Genomic DNA, 25,704 nt, shown 5'->3' with positions numbered 1-25,704 from the left:
GCACCTGCTTCTTCCAGCCACAAGACTCTCCACAGAGCCAACATGGTGGCAGCAAAGGTAAAGGTAAGGGCAGCATGGGGGGCGGGGGGGGAGGCGGGCGGAATGGGCATTTCTTCTCTCTTGCCTCAGACAGCTGGAGACCTTGTGCCGGGCCTGCTTTTATGATACCATCATCCTACCTCATTCATAGACGATGAGCATTTCTACATGAGTTATTTAATGCATACTCGTGATTGGCCACTCACGGAAGTTTGTGGGTCCATTACATGATGTTGGCAACACCCAGGGACCCTCCTGTGCTTTTTCCGGTTTACTCTGTTGTAACCCCCCCCCCCCTCAAATAATCAGCTTTTAAAAAAAATACAGTTTAATATGGGATATACTGCTATTTTTCAGCCACAAGATGGCACTGTTTTCACTGAAAAATGTAGAAAGCTCTGGGAAGGCGGCTGAGAAAGGGCATTTTGTCACGTTCCTCAAGGGCATTTTGTCACATTCCTCATCTAAGGGGCCAGTCCTCATTGCACCACAGCAATGGAAGCAAAATGCTCCAGGGGCTCCCAGATTTTCCTTTAATATAGAGGTACCCAGTGTCTTCTACTCGCAATTCTCCTGTGTTTCCCCACCATTTCTTCTGTCTTTTTCCTTACTGCAGAAAATCTGTTAAGGAAAAAAAGACTGAATAACTGCACAATGCCTCTTGGTTGCTAGTGCTGGGAGCCCTCCTTCTGGAAAAGCCCTAAGTAGACCTTGGTCCACGAAAACTCACACCATTATAAATTTGTTTATCTTTATGGTGCCACAAGACTTCCTAATGTTTCAGCAAGGCTTAAATAATTTCTTAAGTAAAAGTGCTTTCTCAGGATCATTTAAGGCAGACTAATTATGCCATAACGGATCCTAAGTGTGCACCCTGGCTTTGTTAATTTAACACACATTGATGGACTACGGGGATTTATGTTTGTGTGTGCCCACATGTGTATGTAGGTGTTTTGGGGAGCAATCCTATCTAGATAGGTGGCCGCCTCTGAACTCGGAGGCAACCGCCTATCCAAAGCAGGGCAGGAGAAGCACAGAGGTGATCGTTCCCTCCGTGCTTCTCCTGCCCTGCTTTTTGGCTAGACAGCCGATTGCAGCTGTCTAGCTGCGGGAGGATGGAGTGGGGAAGGAGGCTGCTGTACGACACATACATACACCTACGACACATACATACACATAGGATGTGTCGTACGGGCAGTTACGCTCTCCCGCCCCAGAACTCCCCCAGCCACACCCCTTTCCATCAGTTCCGGGCTCCTCTTGTGAGCGCGGAGGACAGGGCTGTTCCGCGCTGCCTCAGAGGCAACGCAGCACTGGGGGGAGGTCGGTTCTCCAGGAACTGACCTCGAAGCACAGGCTCCAAGGCGGTTCCCAGAAAACAACATATCTTATGGCCGTCTAACCGCGGTCTAGCGGCCATAGGATTGCTCCCTTAAAGTAGGCCATGGAACACTGAAGTGAGACTACCTCATTTTAGATGATAGGAATTGTCTTGCTTGGTTAGATCAGAACTCATCTAGCCCAGCATTCTGTTTCCATCACTGGACAGCCAGATGCCCCTAGGAAGCTCACAGACGAGGCATGAAGGCCACCGCCGTTGTTTGCCCCCAGCATCTGATATTCAGGGGTGTGCTGTTTCTGTACATGGAAGTTGGATTTAGTCACCATGGCTAATAACAGTCAATAGTTCATGAATTTGCCTAATCCTTTTTCAGGCTAGGGCAGAGCTGCGTATGCATTGCACACGCACGTTTGTAACCAAGTCTGCAGGAGGGATTTGGACCTGAGAAGCCATGGAGGAAGGGTGTTCAATCCTTTTCCTACCCACCATGTACAGTGTTGCTGCCACCACCACTACCTCTGCCGCTGCTGCAAAGAGGTTGATTAATCAGGAGTGCAGACTCTCCAGGGAGGAGACCAGCCAGCTCCAGATTTAGACTAACTATTCTTAAAGACAAAGGTATGCAAATGAAAGTAACTGGTCTCTATCTAGTAGCAGAAAGCACAGTGGCTTTTGAGAGGGAGCTGCTCTGACCAAAAAGCAGGGAAGGCTTCTGTTGGCAAAGCAGTGGGGGAGCCTGCCTAGCAGCCTGGATGCTGTGTTGCTGGCTGGCTGTGTGCGGGAGGTTCTTGCTGTGTGTGACTCACAGTTCGCTGACCTCTCTCATGCCCTCAACCAGCGGAAGGCAGATTACAGCAGTGCCTTTCCAGCCACAAGCCCCTCCCCATATGGGTCAGTATCAGAGTTCCTCCCCCTGGGAGAATCTCACTCCAGCCACAAGCCTGTTATTGCGTTCTCAGATGGATCTGTACCTTTATTCACAGAGGATGGGAATCTGAATGCCCCGCCTACACTCCCATGGAAAAACACAGAGAGTAAAGGCTCTGTAGTTCTCAGTACTACAGAGATTGCAGATGGATGCAGAATCAGGATCAAGCGTCTGCATGGGGTCGACTTTTATGTGGATTCAGTTGCCAGCCCTCTCTCCCTGGGGAAGGGAGTCTTCTGGGTGAGACCATTACAGCTCTCAAGGAGCTTTTGGCATAAATGGGATGCTGGCCATGGGGGCTAGGCTAGAGGAAGGACAATTTGAGCTGTTGGTTTGAGCCGAGGGCGTATGATCCCTCTTATCTCCATAAACTGGAGACCAGCGTGGAAATGCAGACTGGTGCATCCGATGCACTTTCTCTTCTCCCTTGCTCCCAGTTCCAGATGCTGCTGCTGGCTTTCTATGCTAGACTTTTCACTGCTTCCTTTGGTTCCCACAGATGGTAGGCTGAAAAAGCTCCTTCCTTCCTTGCCAAGGGGACATGCACCCTCAGTGCTGTGTGGACTCTGACATTACAGACTGGCTGGCCATCATTCATCTGGAGAGATACCGGGATACCTTCAGGCAGAACGGGTATGGCTTGGTGAGAGATGTGATCTCTCTCGGCAAGGAGGACCTACAGAAGTTGGGCATCAATGCTACTGGGCACCGCAAAAGGATTCTGAATTTAATGCAACGAACTCGGATGCTGGTTGGGGTCCAAAGTGGGCAGATGGCAGGAAATGCCTGTCACAAATCTGGCAAATGTGCAGATTCTCTGGATCGGCCTAAAACAGAGGAGAAGAATGATGTTGGCACAAAAAAAGAAGTCATCACGGAAACTGTTTCTGGCCCTGGGGTTGACCATGACTCAGCAGATCACAGCCAACACCCACCATCAAGTAAGGAACCAACTCCTCTTGTGGCCAGGCCGGTACCCAAACCCAGAACTGTGTTCCCTCTTGCACACCGAGCAGCCAACCCAGAGCAAGTCCCATTGTTGCCACCACAAACAGCGGTACCTATTTGTAAGCCCACTTCTTTCTCTGAACAACCTCCAGGAACATTCATTATCCTCAAGGGATTTGATCCAGGGGAAAGCACCACCGATGCTGAGAGGCTTGAGATCACCCCAGAGCACCAGGCTGGGCCAGGAGATAAAGTCCCAGGCATCGTCCTGCCACTTCCGAGCAGGCCAAGGGAGAGTAACGCAGATGGTGTTCTGTGGTCTTTTGTTCCTGTGAATGAAATGAGCAGTGAGGTCAAGAGTGTGGATGAGAGCCCATTTTCTTCCATCCCTATTTGTTTCACCTCTGAGAGCCCATCTGTGAGCACCAGTCCAACAGCCTCCATTCCAGCTGCTACCAAAGTACAGAGAGAGCCCTTACTGCCTCCTCCTGCTGTCAACCACTCAGCCTTTCCAGAGACTAAGAAAGAGATGGTGTCAGATACTACTGTGCTCTTGCCAATGCCAGCTCAGAGCATGGCAGGGAAGGAGACTCTGCGGAGCCAGTCCAGCCCACCGTGCTCTGGTCTACCCATGCAGAATGGGACTGCGGCCACTGAGGATGCCAAGTGAGTGGACATGCTCCTCCCGGCAGTACAGCATATCCTCGTTCAGGAAGCCTGAGGAAGGTGCTCGGGCAGAGTGCGGGGGGGGGGGGGCATGGCAGTCTCAGACAATGTCCCTGCTTAGTTCTGCACCCCACCTCCTTTGGAATCTCTGAATGGATTCCAGTGGGGCCTTGCAGCCAGACAGTTTGCCTCAGTGGTGCATAGGTCAAGGGGGTATGTGGGCTGGAGCAAAGGCCTTCCCGCGCCCTGGGAATGCACACTTGTATTGCTAATAAGCAGCGTTCCACAACTGCGGCACCCAGCATGCAAGGGACGTATGTCTCATATGTTGGCAAGAGGGCGGCATGGAGCTGCATCCTGAGGCCAGCAGATTTTGCTGGTATTGTGCATTCTCCTTTCCCCACAGCCAGAAAGAGTCTTAGCGGTCAGAAGGGTCAGGTGGGAGTGTTATGAATGTGTCATTTAAGGTGCCTGGCTGTTGCTTCCCAGGGATGGGGTTAATAAAGGTGCGCATTCTCACAGGCTCCCAAGTCCAGCCCTGTAGTACAGACCCCTGAGGACTGGCAGACTAGAAATCTAAAGTGAAAACCTGCTTTGTTATCTGCCAGTTCTAGGAAAAGGTTTGCGTAAAGTCAGTGGTCTGCAGTTGGAAATTCACTAACTCAGGAAGAAGCGAAATGTAACAACAACATAGATGGATTTTTATGGATGAAATTTTATTTTTAATTATTTTTGTAAGCTGCTCTGAGCAACTTATCTGATTAAGCAGGCATATCAATTAATAAAACCAAACCACTGTGTTGGCAGTAGGGTAGAAGAAATGCTAGCATGAAAGGAGACAGCTTGTGTGGAGGTGCTGAATATGAAATTTGGTTCCTTGGCCCAGTGGTAGCATGAAGGGGATGAGAAGTGATGATATGGGTAGTGATTCCAAGAATACATGGCTGGCAAAATGTAGGCAAAGCTCAAATGAGATCTGTAACATGGCACGCCTCCTGGATTACTCTCTCTTCCCCATCCTCTCAGCTCCCTGGGACCGTTCTGCCTGGATCTGCACCACACACCGCAGGGACTTGCCAGCGGATCAGGTGAGAGTGAAGCCTGTAGTTCTCTTGGGGAGGCACAGGAGGAGAGGGATTTCTCGCCTGCTATTGTGAATGTAAGAGCCAGGGTGAAGGTTTCAGTGCCCTCTTTCCTGTGTCTCCTTAGCTAATATGATGTGGGAACAGCTAGAGCCACATCAAACTTATGCACTAATGAGGGGAGGGGAGGGGATGTGACCTCAGGCACACAGGGTGCTTCCAGATGGAGGGCTCCGAGCACTACTAATCCAAAGGCACTGTGCAGCTCCCTCCTTCACAGGATTTCTGTGGTAAGAAAAAAGACAGAAGAACCAGTGGGGACACATGGGGGGAGTGTTTACAGGTGGAAGACATCATCATCTGGAGCAAATAGCCTACTGTCCCTCATCTTACCTGTTTTGTCCTTTGCTGAGGAAAGTGGGGACCCTTCTCCCTGCCTCTGTCACTTGGGCACTCACCACAGCCTCTCCAACTTTTCCTTACCCACAGGCCCTGTGGAGGAGTCCATCAGCCCCTATTGTGAGAGCAGGTTTGGACATTATTGGTCTACCCAGGAGCAGGTGAGCAGAGCTTGGGCCATTTTCCTCACTATGCAGCTCCTGTCCAGGCAGTAACTACCCCTGTGTTTTCTGAGCCACACAGAAAATTTGTGTTTTGGGGAGGCTATATAAATATAATAAATAAATGCACATTGCACATTAGGGCAAAAAAGAGAAGGACACCCCCCCCACACACACACACACCGTCTATAAGCTGATGGAGTTGGGACAGGCTGTGAGGATACCATGGAAAGGGATTTTGGAGTTGTGTTGGATAGCTCACGGAAAATAACTCAATGTTCTGGGGCTGTGAATACGAGAAATTTTATTCCGTTAAGGACTGATAATAAACCAGTAATCATCACCCTGACGCCATATCAATTTATGTTGCTGAGGACAATCAAGGGGTGTGGCCGACCCCTTCACACCCTGTTTCTGAGCTTCCTAAGGTGTCTGTCTGGCCACTGTTGGACTAGGGATATAAACTTGAAGCTAGACTAGGGATGGGGGAGAATTGAACTTGGTTCATTTTTTGGATAAGAACTTGCCAAATTCACCAATGTCTTCATAAACAAGACAAAAAAACCTTGAGATTTTAAAAAATTGAATGTGAAAGGAAACAAAACTGACAGATTCATCATCCCTAAGCTAGACAAGATGGACCTCCAGCAAGACATCCATTTGTGCACAGAGCCAGGAGCTTGCTCAGCACCGGACAAAAGCCCCCAGTCATGGTTCTGTCTCCTAAACATTCTGCTCCCATTCTTTTGCCAGGGTGCAGCATCTCTTGAAGGGCAAGAATACGAAGAGGTGCCAGAATATGCCCCAAGCCAGAGACAAGAAGGGGCCACGTAAGTAGTCTTAACTGCACTTCTGTCTCTACGTCTTATCTCTATTCCACCTATGGAAAAGAGGGCTGTATGGGAGCAGGGACTTGCCTGGAAAGGTGGTTTCTCTCTTTGGTACAACCTACAGAGATGGCCACTGGGTACTGTGGGGCAATTCTAGGTGCTGCCCTCTGTGGGCAGTGAGGTGATGGCGCCAGTGGTGGTTGCCTGTCTTTGGTGTAAGACCAGAAGGCAGAGAGGGACTTGCAGGACCAGCCAGGACTAGCTCTGTGCTGCAGAGAGGGAGGTAGCTGCCCTTTCTAGCACCCGCCCTGCCAGATGTAATGAGGAGTGCAGGGGGAGCAGGATAGAGCCCTCCACTTGCGGGCTACCACAAGACTCACGGCTCCTCTTCCCTGCTTCTTTGTCTCTAGTGCCCTGCCAAAGGGCATCTAGAAAGGAACAGGATATGAGGACGGCCCCTTTACTGAGGTACTGAGGAGCACCTTTGTTGACCGGGGGGCTGGCAAGCCCCCAGCGGCAATGGGAGAGGGACGACTTTGCTTTTTCTTGTAGTGAGCTGTTTGTGCTTCATGTTATCCATTTTTTTCAGGAGCAGAAGCACCAAGGCTGAAGAAAAGAGCCAAGCTGCTAAGAGGGAGGCTGCCCTCATCAGCTGCATTGCCCAGAGCGAGACCGAGGGCTACTCCACTGTGGAGGCTCCAGGGGCCAAAGACCCTCCCTTCAGACTCTCTGACCACCTGTATCCCAAGGAAATGTTAGAAGACTTGACCATCTCCCCCTATGCCAGCTACACCTCACTGTCAGAGCGACCATCCACTGTGCTCACGGGCTGGCTAGACAAGCTGTCTCCACAGGGGTAGGTGGCTGGCTGGAAGAAAGCAGCATGGTGAGGAAAATGGCCCAGGGCAGATCCTGGGCGGAAATGGATGGTGTGTTTGCTTGCATCTGTTATTGGCCTCTTTTCCAATAAATTGCCCAAAGCAATTGGCACAATTAAAAGTATCAGTGAAGCCCTGGAAATAGCATGACACAGGTTTAAATAAAAACAGCAGCAAAAGGTTGACACACCTGTTTTAGCACTGGTAAATGGAAAAGTCCTGGCCAGTCGCTCCCCAAGGAGTTTCTAGCAGTTTAAATGTTGGGGATCACACATGCCTAGTCAGGAGGCCCTTTCTCCCTAATCCCAGGCTTTTGAGAAGAGGCTGGGGCCCCTCCACGAAGGTAATATACTCTGCACATATTCAGAGTACGGCTGCAAGCTTTAATGAGTAAATGAAACGAGTCAAGGTTTCGTGGATTAATTAGTGAAGGTAAATTTTAATAAGCTGTTAGGAACTTAAATCCTTTATTTTTTAGGCTGTTTTCCTTCTTACAGTGAGTGGTAGCTTTTATTGGTTAGAGCCTAAGTCCATATATGTAAATGTATTTATTTATTTAATTTCTATACTGCCCAATAGCCAAAGCTTTCTGGGTGGTTCACAAAAATTAGCTTCAGGAGAGGGCCATCTGGAGGAGAGAAGCTAGATGTGGGGCTGGTGCATTCCCCATTCACTCCCCCCCCCCCCGCACTACTTCGCTGATCCAAATTCCCCCTACCTCAAAGGTGCCTTTGCCTAGAAAAACTGGCCATTGGGGGGTTGTCACATATGTTTCTGTTACTGTGTACATAGACATTCAAACACTAAGTTTTATTTCATAAAGCACTTACATAAAGGTTTTGGTAATATGCTGTATAATTAATGCATTTGAATATGATTAATATGGTTAATCAAAAAGGTAAATACTCTTTATTCTTCAGCATTAGTTGAGAGGCACACTGTTCTAGGGCTGAAACATTTTCAGTGATAAGCTTTAAAGGCAGATTGTAGGACTGAGCCCTGCCGATGTCACAACCCTGTGCCCCAACAGTCCTTTCATAAGCTCCAGCAATGTAGTGGGGTGGCCCTGGTGAAGGGCTCTGGACTCAATGGGCTCCCCTTTCATTCTCAATAGGAATTACGTCTTCCAGCGACGCTTCATCAGATTCGATGGGAAAAAACTCATGTATTTTAACAACGAGAAGGTGGGAGCAGAATAACAGAAACTCTGGCTGCTAAACACAACATGTTTGGGGGCCTCATGGGCCTGGAGGCAAAGACAGAAGAAAAAGCACTGGGAAAAGCAGTGGCAGGTCCTAGTTAATTGGGGATAGAAGGGTGAGCCCGCCTTCTGTGGGGAGGTGGCATGGCAGTGGAAGGGCGAGGCGCTCCCCAGCTATTTCAGTATGCCTTGAAGTGCATGAACCGCCCTCCTGCCCCTTTCCATCTGAGGAGGGTGGTAAAACTAGATTATCAGTTCAGCTGGAACCACGTTTTGGTGGGAAAATGTCAACGTGAAACTCTCTGCATGCTTGGGCTCTTGCAGGAGCCGTATCCAAAAGGCGTGGTCCCTCTCCCTGTCATTGACATGGTGCGCTCCACCAAGGACAACAAATTCCAAGTCGTCACTAGGCACAGGGTCTTTGTCTTCCGAGCTGAAAGTGAGGGTGAGAAATTCCATCCTGAACCTGCCCCTCCCCCCTCCTAAAAAATATTTTTATTAAGTTTTATGTAACCAAGAACATAAACTGTAACATTCAATCAATAACCATAGGCATGTTTGATACAAAAATTACCATCTGAGCTATACAGGGGAAATTGCTCTATATGTTAGAGCATGAGGTGATATAACTGATAAAATATATATAAAACCATCCTTTTCTCTGTCCAGTCAAAATAGTCCATTCGCCTAGGATATCATTCCATAATGAGCCATGTGTATTTGGCGGTTTGATCCATTGTTATATTTGATGGAGTAATCTCTAAAGTCACACCAGGTAATGTCACTGCTGGCCCTTATCCTCCTGGTGGAAGCTGCATCTGGCCCCTTTCATTCTGGCCCTCATTTGGGGGTTGGGAAAGTGCAGCGAGGGATGACAGTTCCTTGGGGTTTGCACATGAGGCTTCTGCCAGTTCCTGGCAGAAGTAGCTTTCAAAAGCGTCTACAACCCTCTGGCCTTTTGCTGTCACCCCTGCAGCCCAGCGAAACGAATGGTGCAGCACTCTGCAGCAGAAAGTGACTGAGCAGCGGCTGCTTTGTCCCCGGCCATGCCTCAGCAGCAGAACCCACTTCCAGAAGTTTGGCTACCTTGAACTCAAGGGCTACAAATCCAAGCTATTTGTGGTGCTTATCTTGGCAGAGATGTGGCTGTACAAAAGTGAGCAGGTGAGTGCCAGAACCTTCCAGCATTAGGAGCCCCTATCAAGGGCACAATCCTATCAGTTGCATCCTCAATGATCAGAAGGCCCCAAACTCAGAGACGTCTGGTCATCCAATGCTAGGCAGGAGGAGTGGTGGAGGCGGCCTTTGCCCCTTCGTCCTCCTGCCATGCATTTTTTTTATAGATGGACTTTTTTTCTTCTAGCAACGGTGCTTCAGAGTGGGGGGAAGGAGGTTGGGGAGGCCTCAGGATCACGCCTCTCCAGTCTCCTTCCCTCCCTGCCCATCGAAATGCCTGTTTTTCCCTCCTCTGAGGCCATTTTTCCTGCCTTGTGGGGCAGCCAGCACAGTTCTTTCTGCGTCGGCTGTGGGATCTCAGAAGTGGGAATCCCCAGTATCCCACTGCCCCTTGGGAAATGTCTAGGGGCCATAGGATTGCTCCCCTAGAGAATTTTTTCCTAGACCTCTTCAGAAACACATCTGGTGCTATACAACACTTAGGGGTTCAAAGGCTGAACTATGGGCCACCATGCCCTTTCTGTTTCTCAGACATGAAGAACTGGAAGAGAATATCAGTTTTTTGTATTGAGATTTTTCTGTGGGCAGGACTGGAAGGGAAAAGGACCCTCTCCTCAGCTTTAGTAGGATTAATGCCACTGTAAGGTTCTAGATTTTACAAAGATGACTGATAATGGAACTGGGGACATGTCAGTATTGGGCCAGAGGCAGTCTGAGCATTTAAGCCATGGGGAGTCCAAGTTGTGTGAGGTCACAGCCAGCATTTCTGTTCCCGTCCCCCCACCACCCATTTCAGGCCTTGGGGTGTGGGGAGGGGGATGGAGATCATGCTTTCCCTATTGGGGCAGTGTCACATCTGTAATTCGGGGATCATTCTGGCTACAGGCTGAAGTCCTGTCCCAATTTCATCTGCAGTTCTTTAAAATGGGCATTGCGATCTGCCTGATTGAGATGCAGGGCACCACAATACGAGAAGCCAAAGGCCGCAGCTTTGAGGTCATCACCCCATTCAAGATCTTCAGGTAACACAAACCGGGGTTACAAGGTGGGACATTCCAGTGCTGTAGTGTTGCATGCTGGGAAGGAGCATGGGAAAAAGGAGCTTGCCCCAGAGGCGGCCGCTTCATCATGTGGAAGGAGAGGAGCAGAAACTTTTTTGTGCTCTGCTCTCTCCTTCAGAGCCCTGATTTTGGGGGTGCAGTGGAGAGGGCAGAGAGAGAGAGAGGAAGGGAGGTGTGATGGAAAGCAGGGACACCCTATGTCTGAGGGCCCACAAAGACCTGCAGCCAACCCTGATGCTAGGGCCCACTTGTTCAGCTTTCTGAATAAGTGGGAGGATGAAAGAGACAGAAGGACTGCAGGTTGCTTAGAATGCTGATCTTCAAATTTCACACACGCACACACACTTATCCACGATCTCTGTAGAATAACAGATAACTCCTTGTCGTATCATATGCCTAATGTCAGCCCTGGGGTGTTTTAAGTCCTGAGAGTTGCATATTGGGTGGTGGATGCTGCAAGCAGAGTGCCTGTGGTCTTACTGGGGGGGGGGGTGCTGTGAGGCTGGACTCTATGTCCTCAGAGATGTGTTCCCTCAGTTTTGGAGCCGAGTCTGAGCGGGAGAAGCGGGTGTGGATGGAGGCCCTGCAGAACGCGATTGCTGAGACGCTCTATGACTACGAGGTGGCTGAGAAGATCTGGTCTAACAAAGCGAACAGGTTCTGTGCCGACTGCCACGCCCTGAGCCCGGACTGGGCTTCCATCAACCTGTGTGTAGTGATCTGCAAGCAGTGTGCAGGCAAGTGCATCCGTGCGTAAGTGTGCCTGGCATGCAAAGCCACATATGCAAGCATTAAGGTGGATGAGGAGAGTGGCTGCAGGTGCCTTCCTAAGAGGACCTAAAGGAGAAGGCCACCGCATCAGGCCTGCATCAGGCCAGCGCTAAGCACCTTGGGACTGGAAACAGAACCAACACGTGAGCCCACAACCCAAGCGATGGCAGCTTCTGTATTTCCCAGTTTCAGATTCAGTGTCTGAGATTAGTGCCTGCTTCTGATCGGAGCAGCTTCCACAGTCATCCACCCAAATGTTTTACACTTTCAGTCCTGACGGGAATGAGCAGCTCTGTAGAGGGCTAGAGCCAGGGCCAGTTCCTGTGGCCGTTGCAGACATGGCTCTGCTTCTGTGAGGCTGGCCCTCGGGTGATCTGCAGCTGGATCGCATGCCTGCTGTATGCAGCTTATGCTCACGGCCTCACTGCATCCACCCACAGGTCAACACCGGAGCCTGGGCTCCAGCATTTCTAAGGTGCAGAGCCTGAAGCTGGACACGAGCATTTGGAGCAATGAAATGGTTCAGGTACGAAGCTGTTCTCCAAGGGCCTGGAAGCTGGGAATTGCTTGAGACCAGATCTGAACTGGTAGAAATCCCACAGCTGTCAAAAGGAAGGATTGAGGAGGCTAATTTCACATTGGGATGCTTGGGGTGCAAGCCCTCTGGGGCGAGGTGCACTTCTTCTCCGATCTGCGCTGTCACTCCATCCCTCTCTCCTAAAGCTGTTCATCGTGCTGGGGAACGAGCAAGCGAACGTGTTTTGGGCAGCGCACCTCCCGCCTTCTGAGGCCTTGTACCCTGATGCTAGCGCTGAGCAGAGACGAGACTTCATCACTTACAAGTACCGCTATGGGCGCTACCGCATGCCACACCCGCAGTACAGCAGCCAGGAGAAGGTTTTGCAGGTAAACCCATTGTACAAGTCTTTATGTATTGAGGAATCTCTCTTGAAGCTCGGAGGGAGCGATGCATTGGCTGATTCCCACATGTGAATTCCAGTGCACTGTCCCACAGGGGCCACAGATCTGCACAGGCAGGAGGAGAGAAGCTCTTTCCTCCTTCTGTGAGCATGCGGTTACCAGTTTGGAGCTATCTGGGGGGCTCTTGAGCTGTCTTTTCCTGGGGCTTGGATTTGCCTGATGCTCCTGTAAGAGATGGTTATCTTGAATAGTTCCACTGATAGCCTACCTTTCCTCAGGCTCTGTGTGCAGCTCTGTCTCGGCCTGGACTGCTGAAGACAATGTTGCAGTTCTTTGCAACCAGCCTGGAAACTGAGGTGGGAGGTTGCAGTGTCCCTTTGAAGGCCAAGCCCTGGTGCAGCAGTGGGCAGGGTCAGCAAGGGAGCTACCCAGGTAACCATGGATTCTCTGTGTGTGTGTGTGTGTGTGTGTGAGAGAGAGAGAGAGAGAGAGACAGACAGACAGACAGAGACACAGAGAGAGAGAGAGGGGGAGAGAGGGAGAGAGGGAAAGACAGGCAGACAGACAATTTATAGGAGGGGAGAATAATTTATTTCATTGGCCACACCTATTTAATCAAACCCCATCATCCCCTACTGAGACTCCCAGATTATGTTGCTATGTATTATCTTCCTGACATCAACCAGACTCAGCAGGAAATCCTGTAAATGTCAAATTAATGTGTGTGTGTTTTAATATACAATACCATCTCCCACCAAAAAACATTAATTTTCTTTCTTGCCACCAAAAATTACTTCTTGGAAATTTAAAGCAAACTATAGGACTTTACAAGCTGGGTTTGAATAAAGACAAATTATGATTTTTAAATTAAATACATATTTTTTAAAAATAAGTTTTTGTTACTTATATAAAAGGGTCAGTTTTGTCAGTTACTGAATATCTGTTCAGTTCCACAGAGCATGATGTTTGTCTGTATGTGTTTACCTGTCTCATTCCCAGAATCTTTTATAGATATGACAATTTATAGGTATCCCTGAAACCAAATACATGAATTCTGTGCATTTGACAGGCAGTCTTAGTGGGGAGGCACTGAGCCCAGAAGGAGTCTACAATGAGATTACACAACCAGTTGCCCATTGTGGCTACCTGTACAAGGCCCCAGCCATGACAAAACTCACAGTCACCAAGAAGAGCAGAGAGGGTAAGTATGAGGTATGGGCCTACAGCCTGAAGGTGGTGGATCAATGGCTTTGGCTAATGGTCTCTCTCATGTAGAATTTCAGAGAGTCTGGTGCTCACTGGAGAAGTTTTTCCTGTTCTATGAGACGGATAGGAGCTCTGAGTCAGTGGGAAAGATAGAAATGACCGATGTGATTTCACTGGGTGTGAACAGGACAGAGGCACTGGCTAGTCCTGGCTCCTCAGACAGGTATGTGGAAATATGACGTGCCCAGTTCTCTTCCTATTCAGATTATCCCTCAAATTAATTCCTGCCAAAGTGAGCTCACATTTATGTGGCTGGTGATGGTGCCACGCCATGAGACAGCATGGGACTCATCCCTTTTGAGCAGGGCAGAGAACCGTGTGGCAGCTTGAGGACCTGCCATACACCCCCACCCCTTGAACAAGGAGCAAAAATGTACAAAAACCTTGGTATGCTGCCACCATCTGCTGTCTAGGCCATCAGAATGCCTTTACATCCTCTTTTTAAAAGAAGTCCAGTGCTACCTGGGTATTGAATCAGTCTGCTAGCTGCTTGGAGAAGGCAGTGATTGAAAAACCCAAAGTACAATATGCAACTGAGGTACAATTTAATTAACATTAAAGAAATCAGAGTTTGCTTTGAGTTTAAAAGCAAGCAAGGAAGGATTTCTAAATTCCCCCCCCCCGCTCCCCCAAAAGTAGAAAAATTCATGAGGAAACGCAAAAAACTTACTGGGAAATCTCCCTTGTATCTCCGGATCCTGCCCTTTCACAGACAGAAGATGATAGGGAAGAACCCCTCCTCCTCTGCCTCGCTTCCTGTATGAATGTTCTGAACAAATAAACAAACGTTGGGGTTGGGGTAGAATTCTATCAGGAATGATGTGAGGTGAAAGGGTTTACCCACCCACCACCCCCAGAGCGGTGGTTTGTGTCTTGCTAGTGCTTGCTCTAAAAGTGGAGCCATCGCTTCTCCAGGCCACCCTACCTCCGTGACACCTTCATCTGCTACAAACAGGTCCCGCTTTGCACTGGAGCTGTATCTGGTCAGTGAACGCATTCAGCAGTTGGAGGCTGATGGGCCAGACAGCCTGCAGTCCTGGGCCAGCGCCATTGGGAAGGTAACACCAGAGAACAGCAGCAGCTCTCCACTAGGACCTCAGGGCAGGAGCTGTTCGTGCACCTCCTGTGCCACACAGACACCTCCTCTTCCTGGCGCAGCAAGTCAATCTATCCTTCCCTGGTTCACTGTCAGCCCCAAGTCCAAGCTGCGACGTTGCTTTGGCTGCCTTCTGCTGTGCCCATTTCCCATATGTGGGAGACCTCTCGTGGTTTCATGCCAGGTTCATCCCATCCAGGCTCATGTCACATCCTTCTTCCTTCCTTCCCGTCCAAATGCCGCCCCTGTCAGTCACAGGCGGGTAATAGGCCCATGTCCACTCTGCATGCTCAGGGCCTGGGTGTCCTTTTCAGGTATTTCTCCAGATCTGACACCTCCTTTCTTTGCAGTGGTTCACCCCTCTCAGTTGTCACTGCCTGCTGGGCTACGAATTCCAGAGGGTGGGCAGGCTCTGCTACAAGTCCATGCTAAATCCCAGTCAGTGGCTGCAAGGTTTCTTTGTCCTCCAGAAATCTCACCTCTTCATCTGTCCCGGAGAAGAGGGGGCAGCTGAGGACAGTATCAACCTGCGGCAGCTTCAGGAGCTCAGTGAGTCCCTGACAAATTCCCCCTGACAAATGGGGGAAGGGCTGTGCTCCCCTCCCCTACGTCTAGAGGGGTCCACGTGCTATCATCAGTATTTAATTGTTTGTAAGTTTAAGGGGGGGGTGTTTTGTTTTTTACAAAAATTACTGGCCAGAGTCCCACCTGGGCCTGGCTCAGGGTGCCTGGCTCACACTCTTCTGCATAGAGCCCATATCTGATTTCTCCGTCTGCTGCTTTGTCGTAGGTGTGGTTCCCCTTGCTGAAGGCCCAGAAAAGAAGGAGATGCTGATCCTGGTGGAGATGGGGCGGTGAGATGAGTGAGGAGGGAGGGCTCTCAGATAATCACGTGGGGCAAATCCCAGCGTGCCCTGTGAAGAGATTCTTCGCAGCGATGGAGCGATGGAGACGGGATAAAAGCACGTGGGAGCTGGGTCTGTGTGGAAAGGCCAAGGAAGCCTGCAGCCTCCTCTCATGCTCCAGCACCTTCCTAAAGGAGGAAGCCGGGGGGTGGGGGCTGCACTGGACAGAGACAGCCCCTCTCTCCTTCGCCTCCATCCCATCCTAATGGGCTACTATGCAGTCTGCAGAGGGAGCCACCAGTGCTGCAGGGTAATTAGAGGAATGGAAAGTGGTGGGACAGTACAGGGGCCTGTTTCTGCCCACCTTGCTTGGCTTCTGCTGCAGGGCTGATGGGAAGGAGGAGCGCTTTCAAAAGCTCCTTAGACAAGGAAGTGGCTCCATCTCACTAGCTTGGGAATAGAAACCTCAGTAAACTTGTGGCACTTACAATTTCTCTAGAAGCAACAGGCCCTGGACAATGAAATCCTGGCCTGCGGCAACTTTGTCACCCCCTTGCTCTTTCTACAAATCCACCACTCAAAACTTGGCTACCCGTAGCCACTGCTTGCTGTCCTACAGAATCTGGGACAATTGCCAGCCATTAGAGCTGGAGGTCCCCAGGCAAGCTGGTGGTGGAACTGTGGAATGAGGAGCACAGTCCAATTCAGCTTAGGCCACACCTGGGCAAGGAGCTGTTCAGACGGGCCAGCCAGGCCCCAGGCAGCAGCTGCATGGCCTCCAGTAGAGCTCTGTTGGCCACGTGTGTCCCCTGCTGAGCTGGCAGCTGCAGTGCCACCCTCTGGCCACCCAGAGCACAGCAGAGCGCAGGCTGGCAGCAGCGCCTTCCTCTGGCAAGCCTCCACAGTGCCCCAGAGAATGAGGTGGCGGAGTCTCTGCTTTGAGAGCTCTCATACCTTCCATCACCGTCCCTGAGGATGGATACTTTGCTCACCCATTGCCTCCCCTGCCCCCTGCCGCCCTGTTCCAGGTCCAGGGATCCTCTATGGGTCACCTAAACAGCTCTGATGTTTGTCTCCCTGCTGTTTTCTTTTCCTCCCTCCAGCAACTAGAATGGGGCAGGACATAGGATATGTCTGGGTTCAGAACAACCACCATCTGTGCCAGGGCTTTAGAAGTGGCAATAAAAGAATGCCCCCGCCCCAGTTAATATGTGTGGGTCAAGAAGAGCAGCATCTTGTGTTGCAGAAAACAGTATCAAGGGAATGCTGGTAACAGAGGAGGTGATGACCAGGCAATACAGGTCACAGCGGAGCCAATGAAATAGTGTTAACTGTGACAGGGGTAAGGGTGTCATTCTTGAGACAATGGAGTTGCAGGAAGAAAATCCCAGGGTAAGAAATAGTGATGCCGTGGTGGACAGCGAATGGGACATGTGCTCAGCAGCCTGGCAGTCCCACTCGCGCTCTCTTCACTCTCTCTTCTTCACTTGTAGGACCTTCTGCCTGCAAGGTGTCTGCCAGCTGGACTTTTCCACGTGGTGCATGGCTATCCAGGCGTCAGCAGGAGGCCAGGGGAATGCCTTGCGAGACCAGCAGCTCAGCCGGAGTGGCATCCCCATCATTGTGAACAGCTGCATTGCCTTCACCACCCAGTATGGTGAGTTGTTCAAGGGCCCCTCCCAGCGACCAAAGGGACATGTACTTGACTGCATGTCAAGGATCTGATTACCTGTGATTACATTTTAAACTAGGACAAAAATGAGTGAGAAGAAACTGTGGGTTGTATCCAACCCTGACCATCTGCCAGTGGAATGGAAAGTGCTGGCAGAACAGTTTTCCCCTCCCTTTTGCAGAACCCTCCATGCCCCCCAGATCTCTGGAGCAGGTTTGGAAGGGGTTCAGGGAGCTGCAGCAGAGAGGACATCAGGGGGAAGTCCTGTTGCATAAGCAGGTGTGCAATGCTGGATTTAAGCCCAGTAATGAAAACCTTCCCAATGGCATGGGGAACAGGGACTTGACTAAGTAAGGGCCAATTAAAGAACAGTTCAGTAATGCTGCATCCCTGGTGATCAGAAAGCAGTTACAGAGGCAGAAATTGTAAAAGGTAACCTTTGGTATAGGCACAGTAGCCCTGAAAAACCTCAGTCACACTTCCTTACCAATGCGAACTCATTCTGGGCAGATTGGCACTGCAATGGCATTTTACATTTTTTTAATGTTAGCGCAAATCAGATCTACAAAACAGACAGAAGGGCGTGCACACACACACAGAATATGAATGCTATACCATGGCAAAGATGTCATTTGGATTTTTTGTAAAAAATTAGTGAATGAAGCATGGCAATTCCAGACTAAACTGCTTCCAGATGGAGGCTCCTGGCGGTAGCAATCAGAAGGCATTGTGCAGCTGTTCCATCTTTTTCTCCTTAATGGATTTCAGGGAAAAAGATGGAAGAAGCAGTAAGAAAACACAGGAGGGTCATGAGTAGAAGACAGTGTCCACACTCCCCATAAAGTAGGCGGGATGATGAGGGCACCATAAAAGCCTTGTCTGGAACCACAGCTAGCATTAAAGCAACCCAAATGTCTCTCAAGCTATGTGTGACAGGCAGTCATATATATGTTTTTCCTCAATCCTCCTCGCCCCCAAAAAGCAGCTGTAGAAAGCTGAGGAGAGACAAAGGCAAAGGAATGGGGCTGTTTACCTTCTGTACCTCTAGGGCCGCTGGCCATTTTTATGCTCAGCAACATTCACTTGAAAAGCAGCTGGAGAGCAAATTTCAGCTGAAAAACAGCCAGAAAAATATTTTTAGCAGCCCTGGAGGTGAACAGTTGAAACAATCCTGCCCACCAAACTTTACTCAAACTTGCAGCCTCTATGGCTGCTTTGGGTAAAAATATGCACAACTGAGGGGCAAATCACATGATGCAATAAATATGGGCCATACAGCTGACCCTCTCTTTTTTACTCCCAAGCAGGGTATTGCTAGGCACTTGAAAGATTTGGGGCCCAGTTCTATAGACTCAAATCTGCATAAAAATTGCATATGTCAATGTGTATCTATATATGCAAATGTAGAAATAATTACTAGGATTTATTTAAATTTCACAGGAGGCAAAGCTAGCCAGTTAATTTCTCATCCAAATAATCTCCCCAAAAAAGCAGCTGTAGAAACCAGAGGAGTGACAAAGGCAAGGGAATAAATTCTTCAACTAATTTGCACTGAGCCCCAGATCATCCCAAAGCAATGGAAACTGTGGCTGTGTTTCCACCAGCGATTTACTCCAACCTGGCTACACAGTGAGGTCTCTGTGTTACCATGATGTCGTGGCCATTCAGCACCGGCCCTGCATTTTATTGCTGAAAAACCACTTCTTCTGAGACTGCTTTTACAACTTTTCCAGCTTACCACGGCTCCATTATTGACCTGTTTCCACAATCACACTGGGTCCGCTTTCATAGTCCTGCCCATGGGGCATGTAGCCCGGCCTTTGGGGGGGGTATTGCTCTGACCTCAGTGACCCAACCCTTTTCCTCCCTGTTTTCTGGAAGTTGCATTGCAGTTTTGGAGCAGGATGCTGAGGGACCAACTTTTAAAACATCATTGAAAATAAGCACTAGAACACAGCCCATGCCCCCAGTCGGCGGGGGGGGGGGGGGTTGTGTTGGGTTCTCCCATTGTGCTGAATGAGGCTTGCCCTCTCAATGGCCGCAGAAATAACAGAGAAGCCCCTCAATTGACACGGCACATATCAAAGCCCAATTCCTTAAACATTATTAAGCGCGATCTTGAGGCTTCAGTCCATTGCCTCAGCACGTAACTCAATCACAGCTTCCATATAGAGAGCCTGTGTGGTAAAATGGGGGCTGGTTTTGCTCTGTTCCCCACAACAAACCCATTAGTGTCTCCTCAGAAGTAACTCCCATTGTGCTGAATGAAGCTTGCCTTTGAATGCCTACATCAGAATTTACAGAGATTCCCCTTCAATTGAAATGGTACACTTTTAAGCCCAATTCCTTAAATGCGATTAAGCATGATCTCGAGGCTCCGGTCCATTGCCTTACTCATTCACAGTTTCCATATAGAGATCCTGTGCATTAAAATGGGGGCTGGTAGTTACGACTGGGGAAGGCAATGGCAAACCACCCTGCTACAGTCTGCCATGAAAACGCCAGCGAAAGCGGCGTCCCTCTAGGAGTCAGCAGTGATTCGGTGGTTGCACAGGGGGAACCTTTCCTTTCCTTCACTCTCTTTCCCATAACAAACCTATTACTGTCTCCTCAGAACTAACTCCCATTGTGGCCAATGATGTCCTCTGGGTTAAAATGGGGGCTTGTTTCCCTCTTTGTGTTCTCCCCCACCCTTTCCCAGCACAAGCATATGTATGTCTACTCTGAAGTAACTCCCATTGTGCTCAATGAGGCTTGCTTCTGAAATGCATGGTAGGTGAGTTTTAAACCTACCCCCAAGCCCAGCCACTTGTCCTTTGAAATTCCCCATACATGGAGGCTAAAACAAAGAGAAAAGCCTCCATTGGCACCAATGGAGACATTTTTCTTTTTTTAGCCTGCATGTGTGTGCATGAATTTAGGGAAACAAGTGCCTAGGACAGGAAGGTTTAGATCTCCTCTAACTATGTGTGGCAACCCAATCCAGATTTGGGCCCCACACTTACGTGTGAGCAAAAAAGAGAGGGTCAGCTGCGTACTCCGCATTTCTTGTATCATATTAGTCTGTCCATCAGTCACTTTTATTGTTTATAACCATAGGTTCTTAGAATTTTACTAGAAAAGATGAGACAGCAACCACAGACACAGGGAGAGATTGAACAAGCCTATCAAATCAATTTCATCATGTACGCAACTTACAACAACTGTTATAAGGACCTTTCCCCTGTTTTAGCAGCCACAGCAAATAAAGCTACTTGATTGGTTACATAAGGATCCATATCTACAAGTAGTTTAGATATTTGCTCAACCAACTTCTGTCAACATTTCTCCCAACAAAGGTAAAATAAATCTTTTCCTGGGACCAGCATACAGGTCACAGAAGAATACATAATGGATAATATCTTCTGTTTGTGGAGTTCCACATATACAAAGATGTGGAAATATGGGAACATTTGCATACTCCCACCTAAGTATGAAGAAGGCATCATTTGGAAGTGTAATTCTGTAAATCCCTTCCTTAGCATGCATCATGGAGTTTGATTGACCCTGTGTTTCATGTGTAATTTGAGCCTGACCAAAGAATCATGGATATGCAGAGCCAAAGGAGAGCTCTGATGTCGGAGCGCTCTGAATATCCAATGTTCTGCCAGCAGACACCCAGCAGAGCAGAAGGAGTGACGGAGGTGATCTTCGCCTCTCCATCCTTTTTTTTAGCTAGATGTGCTTTGGGGCGTGTCTAGTTGATTCGCAGGACGGGGTGGGAACCGGAGCTGGGAGGGCTTGTGTATCCTCAGCGCCTCTTCCCTCTTCCTCCTCATTTGCATACTCACCAGAGTTTGATGATGGAGGTGCCACTGTTCTTTCCGCAGCACTGGAAGGGGTGGGGGAAACAGTCCCCTTTTGGATTTCCTCCAGCCTCAGAAGGGGAACTCTGTTACTCTGAAATATCTTATGGTCCCTGGGACACTTTCCCAGAGACCATAGGATTGCTCCCAGAATAATTTTCTTGGCTTCCACTCACATCCAACATAGGTGTGTATCTGTCCACTCCTCTTTTTCCCTCCTGGGGGGGGTGGGGGTATGATGAAGGGAGGTGTTAGTCATTTCAGGGGCTTCATTATTGCTGCATGCATCCAGAAGCAATGATATATTTGATTATTGTACCTCAAGCAAAACCTCAATAAACCTTTAGTAATGAAAAAAGTTTGGAAAGGCTAAAGAAAGTGAAATGGATTTGGTTACATTTTATTCTGTTCTGCTGGAGATCAGAGAGTTTGCTTTTATTATCCACCGCAAGGTGTTGGGGTGCGGTTAAATATAAATATAAATCAGTAATAACTTTTCCTTAAAAATTCCCAGCTGGAGAGCTGAACAAGCCCTCTCAGTCACCTTTTTATACCCCAAGTGTCATTTCTTCATTGGGCTGCTTTGTCTCCCACTTCCCCTTCTTCTCCCTCAGGGCTGCAACATGAAGGTATTTATCGGAAGAATGGAGCCAAGTCCCGTATTAAGCAACTGATGGAGGAGTTCCGGCGAGATGCCCGAAATGTCAAACTGCGCATCAGCGACAATTTCATTGAGGATGTGACTGATGTGCTGAAGCGTTTTTTCCGGGAGCTGGAGGATCCTGTCTTCACCACATACTTGCACCCCCAGTGGAAAGAGGCCGCAGGTACCAGCCTGGGTGTGCTGCTCCTTCACACCCTGACCAGCTGCCAGGCCCTCTTTGCAGACCCTAGATTCCAACAGCAGGGGGCCACCCTTGGGAGTCAGATACAGAGACCTCTGCTCCTCATGAGGCTGCTGCTGAACTTCAAATTGCAGAAGTTGGCTTCCAGTGTAGTACCCTGCAAAGCAGATGTTTAATCTCAGCATCTTCTTCTTTTTAAAAAAGAAAGGTTTTTTAGCCTTCCTGATTGCAAAGGTAAACTTGGGGAAGGGTCATAGCTCCCTGAGCACATGCTTTGCTCATAAAGGGTCCCAGTTTCAATACCCAGCACCTCCAGACAAAAGGATCTCAGGGCTGGGAAAAAAACCCTGAATGAGACCCAAGACGGCCATTGCTAGTTAGAAACAGAACTGATCATAATGAGCTAGATAGGCCAAAATAGGGTAGTCAATCTGACTTTGAAAACACTTAAATCTCAGACAAAGTACAATGAGAGCATTACTTACACCGAAAAGCTCTGGAAGGCTCTATCAGACATACAGAAAGGTTTCCAAATAATCTCCTAGGAAACTGGCACATACACACACCTTTTCGAAGGTGGTCTTTTTGCTTTTTATTTTATTTATTATTTAAGAAATGTTTACCCCAGTTTTCCCCATCCAAAAAAGGAGGTGCTCAAAGTGGCTTACAAAACAAAAAACATAAAATCAGTAACTAATCATTAAAACACAATAGCACATCGAGCAGCAAAAACAAAACTAACAGTAACTAAATAAAATTAAGCAACAGCAGAGTTGAATGCTTATTTAAAGAGAAATGTCTTCGCTTGCCAGCAGAACAAAGATATAGAGGAAGACGATTTAACCTCTTGGGGCAAGGAGTTACACATATGTGGGGCTGCCACCAAGAAAGCCCCCTTGTGCATTGCCGCCAACTATGTCCCTAAAGGTAGCAGCTCATGCAAGAGTGGTGCAACTGCTGATCTTAAAGGATGTGCAGGTTCACATGGGAGGAGATGGTCAGTCCCAAGCTGTTTAGAGCTTTAAAGGTGATAACCAGCATCTTGAATTTTATTCAGAAATGAACTGGCAGCCACTGCAGCTGATACAATAAAGGGGGACATGGTCCCAGCACTTTGTCCCAGTCAAAATCCTAGCAGCTGCATTCTGTACTAGTTGAAATTTCTGAGTGGTTTTCACATAGTCCAAACAAGATGTAGGACCATGACCAAGTCTGACCAAACCAGGAACAGATGCAGCTGGTACACCAGCCAAAGCTGAGCGAAAGCATTCCTAGCCACAGCTGATGGTTGAGCAACTAATAATAAGGCTGGGCCAAAGAGAACTACCAAGCTACAAACCTGATCTTTGAAGAGGAGTGCAACTCCACACAGAACAAGCTGATATCCTCATCCAAGAGGCTTCCTTACCAACACCACCTTTGCCTTGTCTGGATTTAATTTCAGTTTGTCACCCTCATCTAGTCCATCACTGATTCAAAACACCAGTTCAGAACCTTCCTGGCCTCCCCAGACTATGACGGAGCAGAGTATCATCAGCATACTGATGAAATCCTGCTCTCCATCCCCAGATGATGACTCCCAGCAGTTTCATGTAGACGTTTAAAGCATAGGACACAAAATCAAACCCTGTGGGACCCCATAGGCCAAAGACCAAAGGGTCAAGCATGAATCCCCCAGCACCACCCTGTGAAATCAGAAGGACTGGAGACACTGCAAAACGGTTCCCCAGCTGCATCCCAGCAAGGCAGCCCAGAAGGCTGGTACTGAAAGCTGCTGAGAGGCTTTTCCACTTGCGCCTATATACAACTCAATATATTTTGCAATAGTTAAGGTAAAAGGATAAAAAAAAATCTAAAACAGCACATGTCTTCAAATCAATATATAACACAATATAATATACTGAATTGATGTACATTTTCCAAAGTTCAATTCTGTGCTTCCTCCTTCCAGAAATCTTCCAAAAGTCCCAACGATTGGAGCAATACAAGGAGCTGATAAATCGCTTGCCCCACCTCAACCGCAGGACCCTGGCTGCTCTGATTGGCCACCTATATCGGTTAGTCTATCCTCTCCCTCACTGGTCAATGTGAGAATATCACTTCTTGCTTGTCAGAACTCCTGCAACAGAAGTTTTAATTAAAACAAAACATTCAGATGCTTGAATAGCTTTATTTCAACCAGGGCTGAAATGCCTTATCTAGATGGTCTAATATGCATGATCCACAACAGAAGAATGCAGTGAAGAGCTCTAATTTGTGTTCTTCAGAATAAGACAGAGGATGATAAATAGCCAAGCCTGATTGACTTTTAATATGCTGATTGTGAAAAGGTGACTTGAATGGTCTGTATGTACATCTGAAGAAAGTGTACTTGAGTGACTAATAACAAGATAGAATGTTCTAAACATTTAAACATTCAAGGCTTATCAGTTATTATTTTTTCTTCTTTGTAACATTTAAAACATACCAGCTAGTGGTGCTTTCTATAGGATGACTCAGGAATTTAATGATTAGATTTCCGAATGCCATTTTTCAGATGTAAAAATAGCCGTGGGGAGGAGAAGATTGCATCAGGGCTGTGGCACTGGGACAGGAGTAAGTTAACTCCCGCCCTCACCTGGCTGCCATGTTTTTCTCTGATGGAAATCTTCCCTTTGGTGCTGGTAGTAGCCATTGACACAAAAGGACAGGTACAATATGGGTTCCTCTCTCTTTTTTCTTGCCCATCTGTAGCTAGTAGTACCTTGGGATAATTTAAATTGGGGAACTGGCACAGGAGGGAAGGCATTAAAACCTCTTCTTGTAATGCCACAGCCCTGGTCCACATTCCTCCCCCACCATATTCCAGTTGCTTTCAAGCCTTAAAAAAGGGTGACACATTTAGGCTGTTTCTACATGAGGTATTTATCATGTGCTCGTGACTGGCCACTTGTGGAAGTTCTCGGGTTCTTTACATGACATTGTCAACCTCCAGGGCATATCCAGTGGTATTTCCCAGTTATTCCACCTTAAAAAGATCCAGAGATAATTAACTATTTAAATTTATCACAGGTTTTCCCCAGTGGGTAAAGTTGTCATTGCACTATTAAACAGCCACTAGATGGTGCTGTTTGATTGAAAACTATGGAGCATTGAAAATTGAAAACTTCCCCTCTTGGCAATCATGTGGTCGCCATTGTTCTCCATCTGGGAGGCTGTGGTAAACGTGGAAAGACTCCACAACAGAGAACGCCTGGTAAGACTGTGGGTTTTTTCTTTAATGTAGAGACACCCTTAGATGGTCCGCTACACATTCAAGTTACATTGAAATTACCTCTTTGAGGCTTAGCTAAGCAACCCATCTTATAGATGACTATCTCATAGATAACTTTGAGCTTCTCTACATTAAGGAAAAATCCCATGAACCTACCGGGGGTTTGTCTCCCAGAGCCTTTGCAGGTTTACGGTGGGCACAATACACACACTTCCCCCACCCTCGTTTTTCCCCGTCCCTTTGTGGGCATGTTTCATATGTTTCATTTATTCAGCCAGTAGATGGCGCTGCAGGATTTCCAAAATATCGTATGATTCTTGAATTATGAGCCACCTCTTTGATGCGGCTTTTGGCAGGTTTTTTTAATTGTTACTGCATTTTCAGGAGGTTTTAAAATGGTGGAATAAACCTAAAAAACAACGAAAGAGGCACTAGAGGTTGACAATGTCATGAAAAGGACCCGTGAACTTCTGTGAATC

The 25,704-nt window shown here is 48.2% G+C and overlaps 1 protein-coding gene across 1 annotated transcript in view; it reads left to right on the top strand.

Annotated features, from left to right (window-relative positions):
- Positions 1–1,752: 1,752 nt before the first annotated feature.
- Positions 1,753–25,704, top strand: part of ARAP3 (ArfGAP with RhoGAP domain, ankyrin repeat and PH domain 3) — a 49,375-nt gene continuing 25,423 nt past the window's right edge. Inside the window, exons 1-23 of the mRNA XM_084850944.1 lie at positions 1,753–1,999; positions 2,365–2,549; positions 2,809–3,923; positions 4,950–5,011; positions 5,495–5,565; positions 6,319–6,395; positions 6,985–7,251; positions 8,388–8,457; positions 8,799–8,919; positions 9,451–9,638; positions 10,566–10,672; positions 11,249–11,448; positions 11,923–12,008; positions 12,206–12,388; positions 12,682–12,835; positions 13,473–13,604; positions 13,679–13,832; positions 14,625–14,727; positions 15,116–15,314; positions 15,556–15,619; positions 17,104–17,267; positions 21,742–21,954; positions 23,924–24,029. Coding sequence (XP_084707070.1) covers positions 2,851–3,923; positions 4,950–5,011; positions 5,495–5,565; positions 6,319–6,395; positions 6,985–7,251; positions 8,388–8,457; positions 8,799–8,919; positions 9,451–9,638; positions 10,566–10,672; positions 11,249–11,448; positions 11,923–12,008; positions 12,206–12,388; positions 12,682–12,835; positions 13,473–13,604; positions 13,679–13,832; positions 14,625–14,727; positions 15,116–15,314; positions 15,556–15,619; positions 17,104–17,267; positions 21,742–21,954; positions 23,924–24,029 — 3,794 coding nt within the window. The 5' untranslated portion in view covers positions 1,753–1,999; positions 2,365–2,549; positions 2,809–2,850. The remainder of the gene's footprint in view (positions 2,000–2,364; positions 2,550–2,808; positions 3,924–4,949; positions 5,012–5,494; positions 5,566–6,318; positions 6,396–6,984; positions 7,252–8,387; positions 8,458–8,798; positions 8,920–9,450; positions 9,639–10,565; positions 10,673–11,248; positions 11,449–11,922; positions 12,009–12,205; positions 12,389–12,681; positions 12,836–13,472; positions 13,605–13,678; positions 13,833–14,624; positions 14,728–15,115; positions 15,315–15,555; positions 15,620–17,103; positions 17,268–21,741; positions 21,955–23,923; positions 24,030–25,704) is intronic.

Source organism: Heloderma suspectum, chromosome 4 (assembly GCF_057233095.1).
Source record: "Heloderma suspectum isolate Gila_16-S chromosome 4, 16-S_ref, whole genome shotgun sequence".
Lineage (NCBI taxonomy): Eukaryota > Metazoa > Chordata > Lepidosauria > Squamata > Helodermatidae > Heloderma > Heloderma suspectum.
The sequence above is the reverse complement of the archived record's forward strand: the minus strand, read 5'-3'. Positions and strand labels throughout refer to the sequence as shown.